Source organism: Hyperoodon ampullatus, assembly GCF_949752795.1.
Source record: "Hyperoodon ampullatus genome assembly, chromosome: 16".
NCBI lineage: Eukaryota > Metazoa > Chordata > Mammalia > Artiodactyla > Ziphiidae > Hyperoodon > Hyperoodon ampullatus.
The window spans coordinates 45,320,826-45,340,084 of NC_136929.1; the positions used below are offsets into that span (position 1 = coordinate 45,320,826).

Consider the following 19,259-nt stretch of genomic DNA (forward strand, 5'->3'; position numbering starts at 1 on the left):
CATTCCAGGAGGTATGTAGCATTATTTTGTTTTTGTTTTTATTTTGCATTTCTCTGATGACAAATGATCTTGAACATCATTTCATGTGCTTATTGGCCATTCATACATCTTCTTTTGCAAAGTCTGTTACTCACGTTTTTAAATGGACTGTTTGTCTTATTACTATTGAATTGTAGGAGTTCATTAAATGGTTTGAATAGAAATCCTTTATGAAAGGGGTCCCCAACCCCAGAGCTGTTAGGAACCGGGCCACACAGCAGGAGGTAGGCAAGCGAGTGAAACTTCATCTGCCGCTCCCCATCACTTGCATTACTGCCTGAACCATCCCACCAAGCCCCTCTGTCTGTGGAAAAATTGTCTTCCATGAAACTGGTCCCTGGCGCCAAAAACGTTGGGGACTGCTGCTTATGAGATGTATTTATCGTTGGGAGAGACAGTCTACCATGGGCCCTGAATATCCCTGTATATTCTTTCTGGTTATGCCAACATGCAAGGCCTGACCATTCTTTATCCAGGTCATTTCTCAGGACTGCGTTTACAGTGAAGCAACTATAGAGATGAAGTTATATCTCTGTGGATAATGAGCGGGTTTGTTACTGTTCACTTAAAAGTGGTGATTCCCCCAAGCTCAGTGTTCTCTCCTTGTTATACAGTCCACTGCATGTGTAGGTATCCATCATTCATCAGGGATCTCTGCATCATCCCTGTGGGGTGGTGGGTTAGGGAACCAACATGTATAATAGACTCCTTTTGTCTCTAACTGAGGAGTCTTGTGTTTTCTGTCAGAATTCATGGAATAGTAACAGGCTAACTTAGCTTGTATGTAGGGTAAAATCTCAGCCCCTGCACAGTTCTTGACAGGTATTGCAATGTTTTCTCAGTCTGTGGCTTACCTTTCATTTTCTTAATGAAGCTATCTTAATAAAAAAAGAGCCTTTTGAAAAGTGGAAGGTTTACATTTTGATGAAATCCAACTTTATAGTTAGTGCTTTTGTATCCTAAGAAACCTTTGCCTTCCTCAGGGTTGTGAAGATTTTCACTATGTGTTCTTCTAGACATTTTATAATTTTAGCTTTTACATTTAGGTCTAGAATTTAGGTTCACATTCTTTCATGTGGATATTCAATTATTCTAACACCAGTTGTTGAAAAGATTCTTCTTACCCCATTGAATTACATTGAGATCTTTGTTGAGAATCATTGACTACATAGATTCAATATATTTCTGTACTCTCTTCTGTTCTGTTAATGTTCCATTAATTCTACTTTGATTACTGTAGCTTTTCAGTAAGTCTTGAAATCAGATAAAGTAAGCCCCCAACTTTATTCTTTTTCAAAATTGTTCTATTGTAGGTTCTCTGCATTTCCATACTAATTTTAGAAACTGCTTCTCAATTTCTTCAAAAAAGCTTGCTGGAACATTGATGGTGATTATATTGAACCTATAAATTATTATTTTTTAAATGTATTTATTAATGGATTTCTTGATATTGAGTCATCTGATCCAGGAACATGGTATAGCATCTTCATTTATTTAGGTCATTTTTCTCTCCACAATGTTTTATAGTTTTCAGTGTATAGATATTTCCCTTCTTTTGTTAAAAATTTTCCCAATGATTTTGTATTTTTTTGATGCTGTTAGAAAATGATATATTTAAAAGTTTTATTTTCTAATTGCTGGTAGTAGTTAGAAAAAAATTTGTTTTTCTATATTGAATTTTATTCTGTGAGTTTGCTAAATTCATGTAGATAATCATCTCATTTGCTAATAGACATATCTACTTCTTCCTTTCTAATCTGTGTGTCTGTCGTTGCTACTGCCTTACTGCACTATCTAGGACCTTCACTACAATACTGAATAGGAATGGTGAGAGCTGACATTTCTTCTCTTGTTCCCAATTTTAGGGGGACCAACATGTTGATTTGACCAACATGGAAGTTATAATAGCTGGAAGACTTTATTAATGGGGACATTCCGTTTATTAAGTGCCCTATTCTGGGTCATTAAAGCAAATTAAAGCATTGTTAGGGTTTTTGGATGCCTGAACTCATCTCTTTAGGAACTTTGCTGTAAGGACCCCATAGAATGTGGATTCAGTTAGCTCCCATTTCATGGAATGGCATATTTTTCTCTAGTAAATTATGACTTGCTATTGATGAAAATCACCTGTTTCCCAGGGCTAATTTGTTTTGCATTATTGGGAATGTTTCCTTGTGCAACATTGTAGCAAATTAATAAAAATAAAAATAAATGAAAAAATACATCTAATTTCCTACCATCCCAACTTAGCTGCTTTTGGGCATGTACAGTTCCTTTTCTTCCCATTAGATTTGTAATCTGTAATTTAAATAGATATAATTCTGGAGTTTATTATTAGTTGGGCATCCTCATCATTTCCCATCTGGACTATACACGTACCTTCTCAACAGGTCTTTCTGCTTCTGACGCTTCTGATCTCAGAGTAAAAGTCAAGTTCTGTGGTGGCCTGTAAGGCCTGCAGTCCCCTCCATCACAAATTTTTTTCCAGATATCTGCACGTTTAGAGCTCTCACCTCCTTCAAACCTTTATTCTAACATTCAGGTTTGAGGCCTTCAGAGTCTTTTCTGTGAGCCTTTCTTTTTTCTTCGACCACCCTATTTGAAATTTCATCCCATCTCCTAATGCTGCTTATTCCTCCTCCTGTTTTTGTTTTTCTCTATAGCACAGTGAGATGTATGTTAATTATTTTACATTTATTGTCTGTCATTCTTTATTCTTCCCCGTGGAGAATAAAGCTCTGCGCAGGTAGGTGTCTTTGTCTCTTGTTCACTGGTCTTTTTTCAGCACTTAGCACAGCGACAGGCACTTAGTAGGGAATTAATGTTTGTTGAATAATCAATGAACTCCAGCTCTTCTCATACGTATTTCATACTGTCCCAGTGTGATCCTTCCAAACCCCCTGGAAAAGCTGTTTGTGTGGCGGTGCTCTACCATTCCAGGACCTGGCATCTATCTTCAGTTGTATGTGCTATTTTTCTTTTTGGGTGTGTGCTTTTGTGTGACGTTTTAGTCTGAAAGGTATTCTTGTCTAAGTCTTTGCCTCCCTAACTCTTACTTACCTTCCCCTTGGCTTCCCTTGTCCGTTCTGCCAAGTTGGGTGGTTCCTCCTTTGGTCCCTTGGTGGCATGTTAGAGGAATTAGACTGCTCTGAATAATACTGTTTCCTTGCTTGCGTTTCTCCTTCCAGACTTAGGTTTTGACAGTCTCTGTGTCTGTATTGCCTAGAACTAGGTGCTTAATGATTTACAGCTTTATCTGTGTTGCTTGGAATATTAATTTTAATAGGGTCATTCTTGTACTAAGTTTTGGTTTTTATTTTGCATGTGCCTAAAACACATTGGTATATTTTCAGATCTTTTCTATGTCTTCCATGATAGTCTGCATTTGACAAAGCAATTATTTTAATTTGAAAACCTTTTGATATTATGTTGCTATCTTTTGTGGATACCATGGATTATGAATTTATAGATTTATGGGCAGAGGTAAGGAAATTATCCTCTCAAAATAATGCTACTCAGAGTAGCTGTGTGCTGCTGTTAATCTGAAAGGTGGGATTAATGTAGTTACTAGTTTAATGGATAATCTTCACACAACATGAATTAAAATTTTTTAACTTATTTTACAGGGAAGTGTTAAGAGTAGTCGACAGATCTCACCTCAGGAATTCATCCATGAACTGAAGATGGAGTCTGCAGATGAGAGGCTCTTCACATGCCTGGAGTCCCTCCGCGTGTCTTTGACGAGTAACCCCGTGAGGTAATTCGTCTATCTGAACATGAGAGCATATTACTGAATTAAACAGATGCCATGATCTGCCACTTTTATGCAGTACTTCATGGTGCCTCTGAGTAAATAGGTCGTCTACCTCAATAACTTCTCAAGGTAAAAATTGAATACATAATTTTTATATGCGTGTGGAAATACAGTCTCAATAGTACATTTTGTGTTTATTACTGAGTGATATATAGCCTGTGGACTTTTAAAAAAGTCATTCTTTTTTTTTTCTTAGAATTTTTAAAAACTTAAGGCGTTTTTCAAAAGAGAACAGTCATCAGAAACTGTCAATTTAATGGGGCTGAGTTTCACTCTGAATTTTTGTATTGTATATATATATTGGTTCATTCTTGTTTGATATACAAGAAATACCATTAATTTATTATTTCCTTTATTGGAATTGGTATCTTTATAGGAGCCTATAGGAGGTTAGCATTGTCAGACTTAGCAAATAAAAAATAGGACGTCCAGTAAAATCTGGGTTTTAGACATAGTTACGCTAAAAAATTATTTGTTGTTTTCCCAGAATTCCAGATTTAACTGGGTGCCCTGTATCTAGCCACACTACAATAGGTGTCTTGATAAATCAGTTTTTAGAACTTTTAGTCCAGCATATGCTTGAAAAATTTTAAGTAGGAATTGTTATAAAATGTCTGAACAGTCATAGAATCAGAATTTCTGAGCTGCAAGAGTCTAAGGTAGATTAGTTTTGATTTCTTATTGTATAATGAATGCTTATTTATGCATAATTATATATATTTTCTAGCCCTCTCTATATATACATATACATGTATGTATATATATATATATATACACACATATATATATGTATGCATATATGTGTGTGTGTGTGTGTGTATAAAATATAGACAAAGGGCTAGAGGGCCAGAATGAAAAACTATGATTGGAGGTTAATGATATATAAAATACTTTTTTTTGATATTCTGATATTCCGGATGTTTCTGAAGTTTCGCTACAGTATGATAAAGATCCTTGACAGTATAAGTATTTAAAATAAAAAGACCCTACCTGCTGAGAGACATGAAAATGAGGTTTAAGTAAGGAGTATGAAGAGTGAACAAAGAATCTGTTATTTCGATTTTATCTTTACAATTTTTCCATATTTTACCACTTTCAGTGTGTTCTCTCGGCTGTAAATTAGTGGTGGGCATGAGACCAGGAATTTCATACGTCTTATATACCTCTCCTTACCAGGCACAGTGCTTTTAGCACATAGAAAGTGCTCAGTGAAGATTTGATTGAAACAATTTTAACCTTCTTCAGTCTTATATTGGCTATTGCTAGAAACTAAGTTGAATTAGGGGTTTATTTATTTGACAGGTATGGTCATACATTAAGAGCTCTGGTCTCCAGCTTAATCTTTACCTATTAAATGTTTTCATTTAAAAAATGGTTTTTGAGCACCTGCTGTTTTCCAAGTACCAATGTTTTGTTTCCAAGTACCATCTTAGATGTGGGTCTTGAGTAAATAGCAAAGCAGGTCCAGGCCCTGTTCCTGTGGAGTTTAAATGTAGAAAGAGGGTATTTTGGGGTCAACTGGGGAGCTACAGTCATTTTTCAGTTTATCTGGCAGCTACTGGGCACTGGAAATAACCATGGAATTTAAGTATAATAAGAAATAGACCCTGCCATTACCTCTTCTAATTTTTCATATTTTGAGTAGATGAACATGGTAGTGAAAGAAAAACTGTGAGAGGATTTTATGTATGAATTCAGGCATATTACAATGGATACACTTATTTATTGTGATTCCATATAAAGACACTGGGAAATAATGCTGTATGTTTCTTTCATTTGAAAGAATAAATATTTCAAAAATAAAAATTTGTGGAATTATTTCCCTGAGAGTGGCCAGTTCTATTGAGCCAATATACGTACAATAGAATATATTATCAGCAATTCACAAGTGTTGCTGTTTCCTACAAAGTAGTCTTTTTAATTGGAAAGAATAGAAAACCATATCATTGGAGAAATTTTTCTGAAATCATGGCACTTTACGTAGATAGAAAATTGAGACACTCACGAGTATTTCTGTGCCCAGTGCTCCAGTTAGAGGAATGACTTAGCTGAACATGTAAAACTTGAAGCTATTTCTGATCAAATCTTTGGACTTTGCAGTTAGTTATGATGTGTCTGCTGATAAAGTCAGTTTTTCATATTTTCTTTTTTATGTACAGTATGTGACTAAATTTCAAGAGAGAAGGAATTCCAATTTTTTGTAAGCTTTTGAGATTATTATTAGATCTGTAGTATTACTGAGAAAATCAGAGTGAAATTCTTTAATGTCTGTGAATACAATTGAAAAAGAAGCAAGTGAACTAATTAATGACAGTTCTCCAATGCTGGTTTGGGATCAGGATTTATTTAAATCAAAAATCAAGGAAAAGGTAGAGTACCCCTGCACCACCCATCCCTGATATGCAGTATTTTAGAGCCATTCACCAACCTCTGAAACTCTGCATAGCAATTATGAGACATGTCATCCTTTGACTATCTGCATAGTGAATTATGTGAAAACCAGTGCTTTAAATACCAAATTCTTGGCCTTGTTTTATAAAGAGTTGATTTGAAGAGCACATAGTTCTTCTGTTTGAAGTTTTATTGATTATTCAACATCAAGGACAGTTTTGAGCTTAAAGACATAGTAGCTTTATTTTTGGAACACAAGTGAAAAGACCAATTTCTTCAAATTATCAAACATAACTTTTAGTGGATCTCAACACAGTCAACAATTATGTTTGAGCTTTCAAATACGTGGAGGTAGAAACATAAAAAGGTAGACACTAACATCATTATGATTGATATTAAGCGTTTTAGTCCATACTCATCTTTGCATATAGCAAATTAGTTATAGAATGCATCTTCATTTGCTCAAGTTGATGTGGCCGTCAAGGATAAGGTTTCTGTCTCAGAAATACCAGTCTTCTTAGATCTTTGTGTTTTGTGGTTTTAGGCATTATCTTCCTTTACTCATGCTTAATGTGTGCATTTTGAAGTTTACAAGAAATATTTTACAATTTATCATTTTGTTAGAAGATTTCTAAGGAGGTTTTGGAACTAGATTTGATTAAGTTAACTGTAACTTCGAGAAGATCACTTTAGAAAATTTTGCAGTAAAATATATGTTTACTGCAGAGCAAGTAAGCAGCCTGTATGTGTCATTATTCCATTTAATCAGTGCTATGTTTGGAGTGTAGTTTTCCTGCATTTCTGGGCTTGAAAACATAAACCTGGTAGGAGAGCTTATCTTTGGAGTTGCTGAATGTTTTGTGCCACGTACTGCACATGAGGATAGAGACAGGAGGCTTGTGGCAAGCAACGAGATCACTGTATTCCTTGGTGTCAACCTGATCTGAAGAAAAAAAGTCAAGACAAAAAATTGAAGTTACTAATAGTTTGACTTACTATAAATATTACTTTTATAAAATGTTAAACATATAAAAAAAGGCTGTGTCATTATAGTGAAATAAGTGCCCACTCACCTACTAATGAGGCTAGCATATAGATTACTGCCTATAACTTTGAAGCTTCTATGCCTCCCTCCTTAATTCAGTGTCCCTTTCTTGCACTATTCCGTGGTGACCACTGTCCTGAATTTTGGATTTCTTTGCATTATAGATTACCATATATGTATTCCTAATATATTGCTTGGTTTTATATCTTTTTGAACATTATTTAAATGGCATCATCTTCTATGTACTCTTTGAAGACTTGCATTTTCCTCTCAGTATTTCATATATTTATGTATGCTGTGTGCAGCTACTCACATTTTATCACAATTAATCATTTTTCATACCTTGTTTTTATATTTTAGGAACATCCGTTGTAAATAGTACACGTATGCTTTTTAAAAAAAATCTTGTCTGATAATCTTTATTCATATCAATTGTAGAAATATATTGGGATTTACATGACATTTCATTTTGAATTTTCAGTTTATGCTGCTTTTCCATGTTCCTCTTCCTCCTCCTCTGGCTCACCCCTCCCCCATTCTTTTCTGTATTCTTCTTCCTCAAATTCTTTCTTTCTTTCTTTCTTTCTTTATTCATTCATTCATTCATGGCTGTGTTGGGTCTTCGTTTCTGTGTGAGGGCTTTCTCTAGTTGTGGCGAGCAGGGGCCACTCTTCATCACGGTGCGTGGGCCTCTCACTGTCGCAGCCTCTCTTGTTCTAGAGCACAAGCTCCAGACGCGCAGGCTCAGTAGTTGTGGCTCACAGGCCTAGTTGCTCCGCGGCATGTGGGATCTTCCCAGACCAGGGCTTGAACCCATGTCCCCTGCAGTGGCAGGCAGATTCTCAACCTCTGCTTTACCAGGGAAGCCCCTGAAATTCTTTTGATAGATTTTAAATTTCTCATTTCATTTTTCCTCATTTACTAATTTGGAAGACATTCTCTTCGATCTTAAAACAGAAGAGAAATTTAACATGCACACGCTTAAAAAGGAAACTGTACATGCGTGTACTTAAAAAGGGACACAAAAAAGCAGTCTCTCTTCCTCTGAACCTAAAATACTTTAACACCAATCATCCTCTCTTGATTTGTATGCTAGTTCTGTGTGATATTTTAATTTTCTCTTTTTTCTTTTTGTGTATTGTAAATTAGCTCTTGTTACTACTGAGATATACTACAAATATGTATTTGTGTATATATGTTTATACACATACATACTCATCATTCTTTTTTGGTTCTTGCACATTTTTTTCTGATTTTACTTTTGCTCAAGTATATAATTACATTCCTGTAGTGAGAGTCCTCTGATGGTAAAACTTTGTTTTATTTGTTTGAAAGTGACTTTATTTGCCTTTACTTTTTTTTTTTTTTTTTTTTCAGTACGCGGGCCTCTCACTGTTGTGGCCTCTCCCATTGCGGAGCACAGGCTCCGGACGCGCAGGCTCAGTGGCCATGGTTCATGGGCCCAGCCGCTCCGCGGCACACGGGATCTTCCCGGACCGGGGCACAAACCCGTGTCCCCTGCATCGGCAGGCGGATTCTCAACCACTGTGCCACCAGGGAAGCCCTGCCTTTACTTTTGAAGAATAGTTTTCCTAAGGGCATGAAATTGAGGTTTTTTGATATCTTTTCTTAGTCCATTGAAGATATTATTGTTTCTTCTGCCTTACATTGCTGTTTTTGAGAGGTAGGCTCTTTTATCTAAAACTCATGCTCTTCTAGGTAATCTGCCTTTTCTCTCTGGTTTTATTATGTTTTGTTTTTGGTGTTCTATAGTTTGTTCTATGTGTCTAGGTGGAATTTCTTTCTTATTTGTTTTTACTAGGGATCTTTTTGGGCTTCCTGAATATGATTAGTGTCTTTCATAAGTTCTGTGAAAATTTCAGCCATTAACTCTTTGAATATTGATTCCCCCCTCCCTCAGTTTTGTATGTGTTAGAGTTTCTTACTCCATACACCATTATTTCCTAATCTGTTTGAAGTTTCCATCTGTTTGTCTCTCTGTACTGTATTCTGGGAATACTTTGTAATATCTTCTGGTTTCCTAATTATTTCTTCACCATTGTCTAATCTGCTATTTAATTTATAAGTTGTATTTTAAATTTCCATTATTATAATTTCATCCTCATAATATTTTTGGCTGTTTCAAAACTCCTTATCTTTTTTCATAATTTTTCATAATGCTCCTTGCTTATTTTTATCCTGTTTATTATTTATCTAAACATATTAAATATTTTATATCCTCTGTAATTTTAGCAAATAAAGGTTTCCTAGGCCTACTGCTGGTGTTGGTTATTTGTTTATCTATTTTTTCACCTTTACTCATTTCTTGTGTCTTTGTGTGTTTTGTGATTTTAGAGTGTGACCTCCTATTCCTTGGAACTTTTTCTTTGAGATTTATTTTGAAGATATTTTGCTAGAATGAGTTAATGTTTTTCTACTACTGGGAACGTAATGATCCAGGGCCGCCTTAAACTAAAATGACCAGTTTGAGGTTTTTGTTTTTTGGTTTTTTTTTCCTCCACATATGTGTGTGACTGGGTTATGAATTATCAGAAGAAATTTGCCTTGATGTCCCCCTTTACTGGGCAGGTTTATTGCTAGGACACCTTCTTACTTAAGGTGTGGCCCTTTGAGAGCCTTGCTTTTTGCTGGTGTTTCTCAGGCTTGATGGTGGGCTTGAGGCTGTAACACTTCTTCTATTTGCTCTTCTCAGCTACCACAAAGGAGATGTTGCGTTTTCAGGGCTTCATGTTTGTCCCCCAGAGCAGATGAGGCTTGAGGCAGGCTTACCTGTCTAAATTCCTCTCTCTTTCTCTCTCTTTAAATTTTGCTTTTGAGGAGACTGTACTTTCTTGTCACCTCAGACACAGTTTTAAAATCATGTCTCAGTGACTGTTGTTGGGAGGGTGGTCGTGGATATCTAGTTTAATACCAGGAAAAAAAAAGTTGGATAAGAAATTTTAAATTATAAAGGCATTGTATTCTTATGTCAAAAATCTGAATTTCTTAGACGGGTATAACCAGGAAAGAAAAAGTCTTCATCTCTTTTGTCATTTGATTGTCAAAGCCTGCTGCTCAGTGGTGAACTGTTAACAGGGTCTTGTGTGCCTTTGCCCTAAATTTTTAATGCATATGTTAGTATTATGTTATTTTACCTTACTGTTGCTTGCTTTTTTAATTTTAATTTTTTAAAGATAAACCCCAGAGATTACAGGTTTATTGCCCTGCAGGATATTAATTAGTTTTATATTTAAATTATTGTTCTTCTTCTACTATCCTTTCTTTAAGTCATTATATATCTTTTGATGTTTTTCCAATTCTTTTTGAACCAGCCTCACCATCTTGCTGGTTCTCTCATTATTGTGGTAAGTATTTGACACTGCTGGCTTTATTTGGGTGAGCAATGTTTTTATCTTTCTGAAAATCTTACTTTGACATTAGACATTTGTGGGTGTGTTAATATTCCTCAGAAACATCCAAGAAATTCATGGGGAGACTGAACCCGGTAAAAGTCTATGTTTCCTACATCCTCTCTCCCTCCCTTAGTTGAGGGAAGGGACAATGAATATGATGTAGAGATTGGGTGTTACTTGAGTGAGGAAGGCTTCTTGTCCCTCCTTTATTATCACTGCCAATCCCCCCAGGCCTTCATCCTTCAACCGTGCCTGCAGAGTCCCTCCTCTTGGTCAGTGGATTCTATCAATGACATTGTGGTGGGGTAAGGGTGGTGCAGGCTCTTTAGAGAACTCAAACTAAAACATCTACAAGTCAAAGGTTTCTCTTCTTAAAGCTTTATTATACCATATTATGATTCTTAAAGAGTTTCTGTTCCTTTCCTTGGTCTTACCAAAGATGCTTTCCTAGGAAGAAGTTGGAGATGAAATCAGAATCAAACTGTAATGCACATATATGTATATGTGTGTATTATACATGTTGTCAGGGTCCTGAGAGGAAAAAAGGAACCAGAGCGCATGCTATACGCTTTTTTAAAAAAGAAGTTAATGCCAGAAATTGGTTAAATGGGTGACGGAAAGACTGAGAAACCAAATAGGGAGCAGTGAGGTAGTGGAGGTTAGCAACAGCCGGAAGTTGCTCCACCCCTGTGCTGGAGGGAAAGGCAGTGCTCTGGAAGCTCACAGCCTGGTGTTGAGTGGAAGAAACTGGATCCATGGGGAAGATGCAACTGTTGCAGAGAAACTGCCAAGGGAGAGAGAGAGGGAGAGAAACATCCTTGTTATTCTTTCTTCACCTTCCCTCTGGTCAAACCTAGCAGAGAGCTGTTGATTACAAAGCCTGGGAACTGCAGCCTGCAGATTCAACCCCTTTGAGACAAGAACAGAACAGAATAGAAGTGGAGAAGGGGAGTGAGAAGAAATGGGCTGAGTACCAGTGCATTATTTATTGGGATACATAATAGGTCAATAAGTGTTAAATTTTTTTTTCCAGTTTTTAGTGTCATTGGACATTTATGTTCTTTATTTTAGTATTAGAAGATGTAAACAAAAGTGCTTTTATAATGTGCCTCAGGACTTGAATCAGGTCAAAAACTTTCTAAGATACAAAGAGTTACCCTGCTTTGAATTTCTTGAAACGACCTCCATTTAAACACAGTCAACTTGGTCAAGTGAAATAAACAGTCATCTCTCAGGTCCTGCATTTGCTTCAGCACTTTTTCAGTATCTTTCTTTTTCTTGGCCTCCCAAAGTCTTCTTTCTCTATGACTCACCCCTAAATCCCACAAAAAAGAGACCTGTTACCATTTATTCAGTTTCCTGTAATTCAACTGCTGTCTTGTTTGACATGTATACATGCAGAATACTGGGTTTTATGGTGATGCTAATTACACTGTCTTTTTGCTTTTGCATTCTGAAATACATTTAAAAAGTAGATACAGAAGCAGGGTAAGAAACAAAATCAGCTGTACTGCTGGAAAAGCTAGAGTGAAAAGCAAAACTGGGGCTTGAAGGTGAAATATACTTCTTACTTCTTCCCACTGAATCACTTACCATGTAGTCATAGGTAGAGAGAATAGGTAACTGCAGGCCAGGTTCCTATGCAGGTAGGAGCATTCTGTTTTTTTCTCCACTTTCACCAATTTGATAAAGTAATTTTTCTTGGGGGATATTCCAATAAGGAGGTAGAGGGAGTGACCAGAAGTAACCCCCAATGTTGCTTTATGGGCAATATAGTAGAAGACCTCTCCCTTTGTAGAAATGAGGGAAGGAGGATAATGTTCTTTAATAATATGCTCCAGTTTATTTTTATTCTCATGGTGTTTTGGAATTTTAATTAAGACATGAGATAAAAAGTTTTTTTTTAAATCAGCCTTAGAAAAACTAGCAGTTTATACAGATTTACAGTGATAATTTCTGAATGGGCAAGAGGAGTAAAGGTGTTCCTTGGTAATGTACATTCTTGTAGTTTTCCTGTCTTTCCCTTTCCTTTCCTTTCTTTCTCTTTCTCTCTCTTCAGTAATGATGTCAGAAAGGTAAGTAATGTAGATGACTCTGTGTTTTCTTTCCTGTGCTGTTCAGTACAGTAGCTACTAGTCACTTGTGGCTATTTAAATTTAATTAATTAAAGTTTAATGAAAAAAAGGGCAACATTTTCACGTGCTCAGTAGACACATGTGGCTGTGGCTACCATGTTGGACAACACATGCATACCATTTCTGTTTATTTTATTATACAGTGCTGCTTAAATGCCTTGGTTCTTCTGAGTAGCTGCGTATTTCTTTGATATATTTATTGCATGATTTTTATTTTCTCAAAATTATGTTCAAGACTATGAGAATACATATGAAGTTAAAGTCTTAAAGATTAAAGCTTATTTTTTAAAACCTCCAAGGATGAGTAGACATTCATATCAAGAGAATCAAAGAGTGATCTAAGGGAGGCTGCCTACAGCAGGGACTATAGTCTTGGTGGGATAAGGCTAAGGGAGTGGGCTTCCTACCAACTATAAGAAGTAGGAAAGGAAAGGAGAGGCTGGTCTGACAGGCAGTGCTATAGCTATGGTCCATGGTGGCCTTCACTTTGGCTACCTGTGGTCAGGATGAGGAAATTGGCAATATGGCACATCATAGAAGTCATAGAAACATCCCCTTTGGTAGATTAAAAATATTAGTGAGGTTCGTGTTTTTTTTAAACAGAAATTTCCTTAGAGATGTGCTTACTTTTACCTCTTACAAGCATTTTTTCCAGGTTGTTTTCCAGTAAGAAGTCAAAGCGTAAGGTTAATATTCTTAATATTCTTCTTTACCTCTTTAGACATTGCCATATATCTTGGGATCTGCCTTGCATTATTTATGTGTAAATTATCATTCAGGATTTGTAACTTTTATGACAATATTGCTTATTAAAGAAATATTTTGTTGAGAATTACCTCTAATTTTAGGCCATTTTGCTTGCTGTTCTTTCCAAAGTGCTTTAAATGAATGAAATATTAATGAAACATGCCCTGGAAGAAAATAGTTATTAATGTTTTCAAGTGAATACTAACTTGATATTTTTGAAGGGCAAGCCATTACTTTCCAATGCATTTTTCGCAGCAGCTCCAAAGCTGGTGTCATTTTTCTGAGAGACTCTAGAAGGTTGAATGTTCCCCACTGGTTGGGAGGCTTTCTCCTTTGTGTATTGTCATTCATACTGGAGCTTGGTTTTGGCTTATAGATATATTAAAATGTATTATAATTATTTGGTTTCAAAGTTAACTTTACCTGTATCTTAAAGCTTTGACTTTGAGTGCAAGGTTAACAATAAAAGTAGAGTACATTGAAAATAGAGTAATTGCTTTTAACAGAGAAATACATATTTTCTGCAAATGGTGAATAAGAGCTATATAGCTCAGTTTATACTTGACATGAAAAGTCCTAGAATTGTAAAGTGCTGCCAATCTATTTTAAAATATGTCTCCCAGTCTATTCAAAGTGAAATATAAATTGCTGTTTGAATAGCCAAGATTAATTAAAAAAAATCCTATTCAAATATAAAGTCAGTTACAATGTAACATAGGGTCTCAAATTTTTGCTTTTAAAATAGAGTAGTATGATATTAGGCATAAAAGGGAGAATATATGAATGAAAACTATTTGAAAAGATTTGATTACTGCAATTTGGGAAAAAAACTGCTGTTAATCTTAAACAATTTCTTATGGATGTAAAGGCAAAATATAAGAAACTTTCTTCTTTTCGGTGATAATTGCGTTTTCAGAAATGTAAACCTTCTGTGTTCAAATCTATAACAGCTATCAGTATGATGTTATTTACTGAATACTTTGCTTTCTTTGGTAAAGATAAATATTTTCAGTGGAAAAATTATTTGTACTGCAGGCACTAAAGCTTCTAGTTATTTGGTATCCTACAAACGAAAATTTATATAGTTTAGTTCTGAGACTAATTTTTTGGTCTTGACATTATGTGTTGAGTATATTGCTGAGTGGGTTAAGTAAAGAATTTAAATAAGATGATCCTTGTCTTGATATTCTCTGACATAACTCTACATAGAGAAATATATAGCTATAAATAAAGAAAGGCCTTAATATTAAAGGAGGCACAATATATTGTCAATAGAAGGAAGTTTTAATTTCTTTGATTCAGAAAATCATATAGAATAAAACTCAATTTTATACTGGCCACAGATTTCTGTTTATTTTGTTACAGGTGTAATGTACATCAGAAAGAAATAGGTATACTTTTCATATGTTAAACATCTTTTGTATATTAAAATTTATAAAAGGTAACAGAAAAGAAACACTCACATTAAGGTTAGAACCAGTAAGGTCACCTGGAGTGTCTCTGCAGGGCCAAAGAGAAATTAGGCTCATTTAAACAGAAGTCCAGTAACTTTGTACAGCGATGGAAATGCTCTGTGTCTGTGGTGTTTCAAACTCATCACAGGTGGCTATCAAGCACTTGAAATGTGGCTACTGTGACTGAGCAATCAATTGTAATTAATTTAAATTTAAGTATACACATGTCACTAGTAGCTACCTATTGGACAACACAGTTGTAAAGATCAGAAATTAATGTAATTTTCCTTGTGCATTTGTTTTGAGCCTTTGCACTCTTGAGTCTAGGTATGGCTGCTTCCTCTGTCATGCTGTGAATTTCTGAGGAGGGGGCAAAATGTTCTATTGTTGTAGAACCTTAATGTGGGGCTCAGAAGAGAATATCAGATGCAGGTTAAATGAACTTAAATAGTAAGGAGAGAATAGGGAAATTAAAGCATGAAATGAAGTGATATGCATGAGCCTGTCTTGCTTATTCTTCAGGATAGAAGCCAGGTATTTGAGGGTCTATATGGACCTCCCTGTTACAAAAATAGAGGAGGTGCAAGCACTTCTCCTGGTCCTCACATTGCTAAGATTCCATTTGGAGAGAAATGCCTAACAAACATTAAAGAATAAATGTACCACCAGCTCTTATCTAATTAAGTCCTTAAGTATGTGGCATGGATAACATGCCACTAGAGTACAGCCGAGGGTGTAATATTCTACCTGTGTGAGGTACCACAGTAACAAGAGGCATACTGGGGAAAGTCATAGAAAATAGAAGTAAATAAAAGATATCATCAGTTCAGTCAAGAAAAAGTATGGGACCAACAGTAAAGCATAGAGAGCTTTTAGATGCAAGCTGGTCAGAGAAAATCTTTCTGAGATGGTGAAGTTTAAGAGATCAGAAGGACAAGGAACTAGATAAGAGAAGCTTAGGCATTGGTGCTGGGCCTGGAGCATCTCTTGGGCAGCAGAGACCTGAGGTGGAGAAACAGTGGCAGGCGGATGGGACCGTCAGAGAGGTGGGCAGTGGCCAGGTCATGAGGGTCTTAAAGTCATGGTAGGGAAATGGGATTTTTATTCTAAGTAAGTGGGAGGCTATTAAGGAGTTTAAAGCAGGAAATGATGTATTCTAACTTACCTGTTTAAAAAGATCACTCCTGCTCTGTGGAGAGAATAGATTCAGGATGGGAGAGAGTGGACAGGGAGAGCAGAAGGGAGGCTGTGGAAGTAGCCACAGGAGGGATGAGGGGGGCTTGGATAAGGATTGTAGTAGTGGTCGAGGGGCTGGGTGGATTTTGCAGATAAAGTGAAGTAGAAACAGTAGGACATGTTGATGGATTGGATGTGGGCTGTGAATGAAAAGGAGAACCCAAAAATGGTACCTGGGTTTTTGACTTGAGCAAAGAGGTCGATAGTAGTGCTGTTAACTGGTGTTGACTGAAAAAAAATTGCACAACCTAAAAGTTGAGAATTATGTTTTATTTAGCAGACTTACTGAGGACTTAAGCCCAGGAGACAGCCTCTCAGATAGCTCTGAGGGACTGTTCCGAAGAGGTAAAGGAGGGGCCAGGATATGTAGGAGTGTTTTTTTGTTTGTTTGTTTTTGCGGTACGCAAGCCTCTCACCGCTGCGGCCTCTCCCGCTGCAGAGCACAGGCTCCGGACGCGCAGGCCCAGCGGCCATGGCCCATGGGCCCAGCCGCTCCGCGGCACGCGGGATCCTCCCAGACCAGGGCATGAACCCGTGTCCCCTGCATTGGCAGGCGGACTCTCAACCACTGCGCCACCAGGGAAGCCCTATGTAGGAGTTTTTGTAAAAAAAAAAAAACCCAGGTAGTCAGAATAGCAAAAAATTACTGCTAATTAAAGAAAACCAGACATCTCAAGTTAATGAATTTAGAAGTTTTCTGTGTATGGGAAGATGCAAGAGTCTGGGCTTGTTGAAATTGTTCCTTTGATATGCACCTTAACTATCCAGGGCCAGTATCGTGTTTTTCTCCATCCTGAATCCCCTCAAGGTGCACCATTGGGGGTGGCTACAGAGGCTGATGTCTATAACATCCTTCGTGCATGGCAGGGGGCATTCGTCATCCATGCTGGGAGAGAGGAAAATGATTGTTACTGATTCCATGCATTTTGGAGAAGAAAATCAAATATCTCTTTTAAACATGTTAAGTTTGATATGTCCAAGAGTTTCACAATTTGAGATATCGGGCAAGGAGCCAGATACGTGAGTCTGCAGCTCAGTGGAGAAATGTGGAGTGGAGATATGTACTGTTGTTTATATGTGGATTGTACATAAAGCTCTGAGAATGGCAGAGATACAGGGTTGGGGTGTGTGTATGTGTGCACATGCATCCGGAAAGAGAGCAAGGTACAGAAGAGTTCCTGGAAGAAGCTCTGAGGAATTCAGCAGTTATTTGTGGCCCAGAAAGGGAGGAGAAGCCAGGAAAACAGATTGAGTTCTGGCTGGTGGGGAGAAGGAAAAACCAGGAGGCTGGTTTCCTGAACCTAAGAGAGGAAGAGTGTTTCAAAAGAAGGGGGTGGCAAACCACATAGAATGCTGCTGAGGTGGGGCAAGGTAATACAGTGGGAATTAGCAAGGGGAGGGCTGTTAGTGACCTTTGAGAAAAATAATTTTGTGGAGTCTGCGTGACAGAAGCCAGATTGAAGTGAGATGGAGTGAATGGATGAAGGTGTACTGATTACACTTGTGATGAAATCATTTGAGACCTTCTGCTATAAAAGAAAGGAGAGAAATAAATGGGCAGTAACTGGAGGAATATCTGGGGTCACGGGCATGAAACCCTTTGAGCAAATGGAGAAACTTAAATTAGTGAGAGTTCAAACAAGGAGGAAACTTGAACTGGCCCTTGAAAGATGAAATCGTTTCATTGGTTAGAGAAGAGGTAATTCTGTGGAGGGGAGCATTATGAGTGAAGCTAGGAATGAACTTGACAGAATCAAGGGCAGATTATGGACTTAATAATTAAATTTATGGACTGATCTGATCTATTGGACTAGTATTGGGCAGTAGTAGCAGATGTTTAGGGTGGGAACCGATGGTGGAAGGCCTGAAGTATGATGACAATTTTTCTTTCCCCATTTGTTGGCTGTCAAATTAGTCTGTATTTAAAATGAATAATTCAGTTAATGCTTTCCTAAAGTAATGATGCATTTGATACTAAGAAATTTGCTTACTAATGCTTAAACTATTTAATAGTTTTAAACTATTTCAATTTCTGCAATATGTTACTTTTAATAGTAGGCTTAAGTTTTCATTAGAGTGCATAGTGATTATGTTATTTTAAATCTGTAGTTCTTCTACTATCTTTTCATCTAAAGATAAAGAACTCATGTTTCTTGTATAAGGTGCTATGTTTTTCATCATTGCAGTTCATCTGGTTTTCTTTACATTTTATTTGGAATACTTTCTCTAGACATTTTATCCCCTTGAATATGTTGTAGCTAAAAAGTAACTATGAGAATGGATTATTCAGTTTGTTACTTCATCATTTCATCTAATATTAGAGGGGGGAATAAATAGCTAGTTTTAAATACATAATTTCTTTAAAAGTCAATTCCTAGAAAATATACATGTTAATGGTTGTATTTTGAAGTTTGGTAGATTTTACAATCAGAACATTATTTAGTTCCTGAATTCCTTGTCCGCCTGTATAATTTAGTGTCATTTTTGTGGATGGACTGTTGAATGGGATGTAGGTGTATGTTTGTTTTGTCCTACAGAGCATGTTAATTGCTTTGTACTCTCTCCAGAACTCTTCATATTAAGTAATTAGTCACCTTGCTAAGAGTAGGTAAAAATGAAAGCTTAAAATAAGCTATAATTATATTCAGCATTGGTGATATATTGCTCTGACATAGGAATGTAAATTCGATGTGGATATTATACGTATTAAAGCTGCCCTTCTAAGTTTAAGGTCTGAAATTTGTTACTTTGTCACATGTGACCAGTGATGTATTTTTTCCTCTTTCAAGAAGCTCCTTATGTTGATTTTTAGCAAAATAACTTTGTGGTTCCCTAGGCGTTCATGTAAAATTATTGCTTTTGGTAATTAAAAAATGCTGTCTTACTATTAAAAATATAAATTCATGACAGTAAAATAAACAACGCACAAAGCAAAATGAAGGAGAAATGAATAGCATCACCTACTTGGACACTAACTTCTTGGGT

General features: G+C 36.5%; 1 protein-coding gene across 1 annotated transcript in view; it reads left to right on the forward strand.

The window, feature by feature from the left end:
* DIAPH3 (diaphanous related formin 3) overlaps nucleotides 1–19,259 on the forward strand; it is a gene marked incomplete at both ends in the record, with an annotated part of 534,203 nt that overhangs the window by 123,501 nt on the left and 391,443 nt on the right. The window contains one exon of the mRNA XM_079721707.1: nucleotides 3,666–3,796. Coding sequence (XP_079577833.1) covers nucleotides 3,666–3,796 — 131 coding nt within the window. The remainder of the gene's footprint in view (nucleotides 1–3,665; nucleotides 3,797–19,259) is intronic.